General features: G+C 30.2%; 1 protein-coding gene across 1 annotated transcript in view; it reads left to right on the forward strand.

Moving 5' to 3' along the window:
- The window catches only part of LOC115237261, a 7,485-nt gene extending 1,219 nt beyond the window's left edge, over positions 1-6,266 (forward strand). Inside the window, exons 2-9 of the mRNA XM_029810204.1 lie at positions 283-402; positions 538-655; positions 777-1,047; positions 3,973-4,086; positions 4,152-4,242; positions 4,576-4,721; positions 4,944-5,076; positions 6,213-6,266. Of these exons, the coding sequence (XP_029666064.1) occupies positions 283-402; positions 538-655; positions 777-1,047; positions 3,973-4,086; positions 4,152-4,242; positions 4,576-4,721; positions 4,944-5,076; positions 6,213-6,266 (1,047 nt within the window). The remainder of the gene's footprint in view (positions 1-282; positions 403-537; positions 656-776; positions 1,048-3,972; positions 4,087-4,151; positions 4,243-4,575; positions 4,722-4,943; positions 5,077-6,212) is intronic.
- The last annotated feature ends 683 nt before the right edge of the window (positions 6,267-6,949 follow it).

A 6,949-nucleotide genomic window follows, 5' to 3' on the forward strand; every position in this document is an offset into this window, starting at 1 on the left:
ATCACATTGACTTGGCCTTGAAAAGGTCACTCAAGGTCAAGTCCATATTTTCATCATGTGTCCCCCTTTGAACCATACAACTTTTGTATAGAACATTTTTTTCCATCTTGTTTACTTTACGAGATATTTGCGTGCGTTGATTAAAATGACTCACTCTGTATATATATATATATATTTGGGAACGATATTAAACGATATTATTTATTGATCAAGGATATGTACTTTTCTAATCAAATAAAAAAATAATAATTTTAATACAAATAATTAAACTATTATTTACAGTTTACAACGTTTCTTACTTCAAAATGTACTCCGGATCTTTTCATTAGCGTTTTCTCTTCTGCATTATTTTTTGTTACTTTTGTTATTCAATATACTTGGTTTTGTATTAACATTAAAATTGTAAGTAAACTATATATTGCATATCGTATTTTTGTGTGTATACAGATAAACATTTCCGAGAAATAAATTTTTATACATACTATGAATACATCTTTTTTTTCCTGAACTTTACAAAATATTGTGTAAAAACGACAGGTGAAGTGTTTGTTGGAGCAATTGCTGAACATGTATAACGAGTTAACGGACGAGCATGAAATCAGTATTATGAAAGAGTGCGGCAGCTATGCAAAACGTTACACGATTGGATTAATGCGTAAGACAATTGCTTTTGACTTTCATTAAATATTAAGTGTATATGTTTTATTTAAAAGCGATTAGTAAATTTTTGAAGTAAATCTTCTCAACGGGTGTACTGTCTTTAAAACGTTCTTTAGTGATCTTCATAATTTTTGTACCTGTTATAATTTTGTATCCATTCTGGCCGCACTTTCTCGACATCTTATTATTTACAAACGAAACTCTATCACGTCCTCCGCTGAGCAGGATATTTGTTACCGAGTATTTTGTCGATCAGAAAAAATACTTCTATTTGATTTTGTTGCACGGAAACGCTGCTCTATTCGTAGGACTAGTCACAGTATTAGCGACAGGAACCTTATTGATAGCCTATCAACAGTATGCCTGCGGAATGTTTCGAATCGCCAGGTAAGAAGATAATGTACGAAAACTATGAATTTAAAAATTTAAAAATTTAGAAATTTGGAAGGATTATACAGGGTGTTTTACAACTTTTGTACAATACTTTATTAGCATGTTTTAAAGGTAAATTAGAGTCAAAAATTCTAATACAAAAATTTTGAGGCTGCAATAGTTTTTGAGTTATAAGCGATCAAAGTTTGCCAATGATATCGCGTAGAACTCCGCGCACTCAGGACCGTAACTACATTTATATGCATACTGATCTGTCATATGTTATTGATTTTTTCAAGTCAGGTGATAAGTATTGATTTTTACTGCACAGTTGATTTTATTTTGTGGTTTCCTATGTACGTATGTATTATGCCTACATCGTACATTATGGCGATAGACTAATATTAACCAATTGTAAATCCTATACGAAGAAAACGTTTAATTTTTAAATAATTTAACTAAATTATTAAATTATTAAATAATAATCAATTATTAATAATAAATAATATTAATAATAATAATAATAATAATAATATTAATAATAATAATGCTTCATTTGCGTTCTTCGTATATTTATATATGTATAATTCCGTATCGATAGTCGTCTGTAGGTAAATTACGTAAGTCTTTACCTATAGTACATGTATATATACTATATATATATATATTACAGTATTAATATTTTATTATTAAAAATAATATTAATATTAATTATATATTATTATATTGATCACTAATATTTAATTATTTAATTATTATTTAATTATTATTGTTATTATTTAATATTTATTTGCCGCCTCCAGCAATGATTAGTTTTATAATTGATTGAATCCCGCTATGCGGGCACGCGGTGGATGTTACAGCGCGAGTTATTTAAGGGGTCTTCCTAGTTTCACGCTCTGAAAATAAAGGCGATTTTTGGGAATTTTCTTAAAGAAAAATATAATACATATTAATTCTAAACTTTGCATGTTTATTAAATAATATTTCAAATATATCCTGAATTTTTTCCAAACAAAAATATTTATTTATTTCGAAGTTATAGTATCCTAACCAGGTATAGTATCCTAATCTAAAAAAAAAAAAATGGTGTACATGATTCCAGCCAGTCATCTGAAATAAAAAAAAAAACAAAAAATTCTAAATCTGTATGAGTGTAGTTATCGTGTGAACTATTAAATCGATATCTGCAAAATTCAAATTTTGCAACTTACAAAACTAACCAATTTTTTGGTGAAAAATAAAATATTTTTTTGAGATCCTGCTATTTTTTATTTTTCAATATTTTTTTCTATTCTGGTTTTCGCGATAGCCACACTCATACAGATTAAAAATCTTTTTGGTTTTTTATTTCAGATGACTATAATGGTTGGAATGATGTTCGCCACGAACAATTTTTTTTTAAGGCACCCTCTTGTTGTACTACTATAACTCCGAAACAAACAAATATTTTTGTTTGAAAACATTCAGGATATACTTGAAATGTTATTTAATAAATATGCAAAGTTTAGAATTAAAATGTTTTATACTTTTTTTTTTAATTCCCGGTTTCGGAATATCTCGTGCGTGCTGCTCGAGTGGTTTCAGGTACCGGTCTGGTGCCTGATAATTTGGCATCTGTTTTATACCCGATAATTAGCGGTAAACGCGTCGTTACCCTTCAGTGGGGGAATCGCGGCGTTTCGGCAGGAGGCATTCGACGCTATTCAGGAGCGCTTGGCGCCGTTCGGTTTCGGCGCGGATCGAAAAGCCATCACACACAAAATTCCGTAAGGACGTAAGACGTAAGCGTAAGAAAATCGACCAATCTCACTCCAGTATTTAGCTCTCCGTAACCTCTCCATTTTTATGGAAAGCCCAATACTCGATTGGGATTGGTCAATTTTTTACGCTTACGTATTATGTCCTTACGGAATTTTGATGACCTTAACGGCGGCCGTGTAACGGCCGTACAGCCGTTTAATTTACTAACAATATGTATTAAAAAGGGCGCCTCTGCCCTTTGCCCGGCTTATGTTCGCCGGTTGGCAGATTTCCGGCTGGTCAACTGCCGGTTAACGATGGGGGGATCCATCGTTACAGACACACAAAAATTTTAAAAATAATAATAATAAATTAGTTTATTTATAAATGTTGTAAGCAAAAATACATCCATTTACCATTTCGTTTTGGCTATCCACAAAAAATGCTGAGACACGCGAGCTCCACCCTGCCTGCCGGCGGAATGGGCGCGGGAAGGGGGCCGAAGGCCCCCCTTGCACCCCCTCGTGTGTGTGCGTGTGTGTGCGCGCGCGCGCGCGTGCTTCCTGTCCGTGCATGTACTTCGGTATATTTCAAACTTTTTTTGTTACTAACTTTTTAACAATCAACGAGCGACGATTATATTAGAAGAAAAAGGTACTCAGAATTATGTCCTTGACAACGTATATCAACGTCAAGGTCATTGAGGCTGGGTCTCCTTTTTGCTATATTTACCATTATTATTAATATTTATTATTAATAAATAGTTATTATCCAATAATATAATTAAATTATTTAAGAATTAAATGTTTTCTCTCTCCGTATAAGATTTATAATTTGTTAATATTAGCCTATCATCATAATATACAATGTATGCGTAATACATATGTACATAGAAAACCACAAAATAAAATCAGCTGTGCAATAAAAATCAATATCACCTGACTCGAAAAAATCAATAACAGATGGTAGATCGGTACGCGTGTAAATATAGTTACGGACCTAAGTGCGCGAGTTCTAAGCGATATCATTGTCAAACTTTGTTGGCTTATAACTCAAAAACTATTGCAGCCTCAAAGTTTTTGTATTAGAATTTTTGACTTTATTTTTCTCTAGAACACGCTAATAAAGTATTATATATAATACTATGGAGATTATGAAACGCCCTGTGTATAATTACGGCAAAAAAATCATTCGCAGTTATCGCCTCGAGCAAGCATTGGCAGTCGATACTTTACGAAAGGGCAGTCTACGAAATAGTTTGATTTATAAGAAGTTGATTCATGCCGTGGATATGCATCGCGAAGCTATGAGGTATTTATAAAACGATAATACGTGCAGGAAGTACGCATAATGCTATCTCTTTCTCTTTCTCGAAGATTTTCAGACTCATCGATATCAAGATTTAAAGTAATGTTCTCCTTTATAATAGTAGTCGGAGTGATTAGCGCAAGTCTCAATTTTTTTCGAGTAAGTCTTATCTCTTTTCTCTTAAGTGCACTTATAAACTTTATCATAAAATTAATTACTCTCGAATTTTCCAATCACTGTCAAATTTTCTCTAGAGTTGCACGAGATATCAAGACTAATCTTGATATTTCTATTTAATAAATAAAAACATGCATATTAACAAATTTAGAAATAATTAATACAATAAACAAAATAAACTATATATATATATTTATATCTTGTTTTGAGTCTTGTGCAATCCTAATTCTCACCGACTTATTCAGTCTAATTCGAAATTCCCTTTAAAATTAACGCTCAGCTCTTAGCTAAGATTTTATTGCACTCGTACTTTAGCTTTTTCAGGTGCTGTCATTTGGATATGACGCTGAGGAACTTTTCTTACCTTTACTAAGTGTGATCGTTTATACGTCGTATGTATTTGTAGGCGATTATGTTGCACAAAAAGTTATGGATCACAATAATGATGTGTTTGCCACTGCGTAAGGAAAACATCCATACCATACAATCACGCACGTGTATTCGTTTTGCGGATTATAAAAAAAATTATATAATAAAATATAAAAGAATATATAATAAAAAAGAATCATATATAATTACTATAATTTAAAAGAAACAAACATAATAAGTGTGTATGTGCGTGTGACAAAAATAATTGATAAATTTTCTTGTTCTTCTCTAATCATTAATTTGTCATCATATAGATATAATATTCAGTGGTACACAGCTTCTTTAAACATACAAAAAATGATATTGTTTTTATTGCAAAGAAGTACCAAGATTTTCAGTCTAAATATTGCTGGATTGATTGTGGGATCATTGGAAGGTGCAGTTACGGTAAGAAATATATATGTGTTTCAGAATATACAGTGTATGTTTGGTCTAAGTATGTATACACTTAGTTATTTTTTTAAATAATAGAGTTATATAAAAAATGTATCGAATAAAAAAGTTATTTTACGGAGATCTATAAATTTATATGTATAATGTGATTTAAACAAAAATTTTAAATTATTGTTTTCTTGCTTTCTCATAGAGGAAGCTTTGTTTTCGTGACAAAATTTTTTTTCGAGTTTTTTATGCTGATGTGTTTAGAATGTCCCAAAACGTCGAAAAATTATAGTTCTAAAAAATGTATGTATGTATGTATGTATGTATGTATGTATGTATGTAAGATATCGGGTTAAATTTTTTTTTACATAAATAGAGTATTATTAAAGGATTATTAGTATTGAATTTGGTGAGGATGAGTGAAAAGATTCATTTTTTATAAAATCTTGAATTTTTTTAGCAATATCTGCACACGCTCTAACTTTCGCAAATTTTTCTTTACATGAATAAAGTATTATTAAAAGATGGTTGGTATTGAATTTGGTGAGGATTGGTGAAAGGATTCATTTCTGATAAAATAATTAAATTTTTAAGATAAATGTTCACTTTTTATAAAATTTTGAGTTTTTTGAGAAATGTCTGTACATGCTCTAACTTTCGCAAATTTCGAGATATCGGTTTCTTCAATGAGGAAGCCGATATCTCAATTGCAAAAATCTGTTTGCTTTAAGGAGCTTAAGCTTTGTGAGTAAAATAAAATGATGAGAAAGCAATGTGCAAGTTTCTAATTTGCACAATTTTCATCTTGTTTTAAATGTTATTCATGTAACAGTTTTATTTTTTTAAATGGAATAACATATCCATCTTACTAAAAATTATAAGAGATATTTTATGACAGATTCAATATCGTGCAATAAAGTGAAATAAAAATCAATAATTGTTGATAAAATATTGTCATTTGTGTTGCTTCTATAATAGATATGTGAGAGTGGGAAAACAAGATATCTGTAATAAAAGTGTTTATTATATTAATCTGTATTTATAGATACACTTATAAACACTATATCTTTCACAAACTTAAAATATGTTTAACAAATAAAAGGAGTAATAAATAAAACGAGAAAATATACGTCATATTACAGTTGTTAAGTACCACACTATCATACTTCACCGTTCTTTACTCTATACGGACTTGACACAAGATGCGTCCTACCTCATATCCCGCTGGTAATAATTTTATAACCGACACGATACACGTGACGAATCGATAACCATTTCTTTTCAAAGTGAAGCATCCCTCACGAGTGCACGCACAAGACTGAAGCATGAAACCGCGTCGCTGGAAAGAAGCATCTCTACGCTTGCGCAGGCTTCGATCGAGAAGCAACCTTATGTATGTTTCTCTATGCGTGAAACAAACACTTGTCAAATTTCTTTCTGTGTGAAATCGATCGTCCCTTCTTTGATAAAATTGTTAAAGTACAGGAGCTTTGTTTTCAATATTTTGTATTCCCTTTAGTTATTACATATAGCTATTACATATTTTTTATAAAGCAGGTATTATAGCAATGTCATTGTGTATGTGTGTGAAATCCGCGTATGTATGGAATAAGATCACGTGTAGAAAATCAGAAAATAAAAAATTTTTTTTTATTAAATGTTACAAAAAAAACAAAAAGAAAAAACAAGTGTGTATATACTCAGTTACTTTTTTAAATAATAGTTATATAAAAAAAGTTTAAAATTTTTTTTTGTTTAAGAAGATCTGTATATATAATAAACAAGAATTTTAATTATTTCTCTTTTAAATATTATTTATATGACAGTTATTTATTTTTCCAAATGGAATAATATATCTATTTTGTAAGGTATTTTATGA

This window comes from Formica exsecta, unplaced genomic scaffold, assembly GCF_003651465.1.
Source record: "Formica exsecta isolate Colony F162 unplaced genomic scaffold, ASM365146v1 scaffold283, whole genome shotgun sequence".
Taxonomy (NCBI): domain Eukaryota; kingdom Metazoa; phylum Arthropoda; class Insecta; order Hymenoptera; family Formicidae; genus Formica; species Formica exsecta.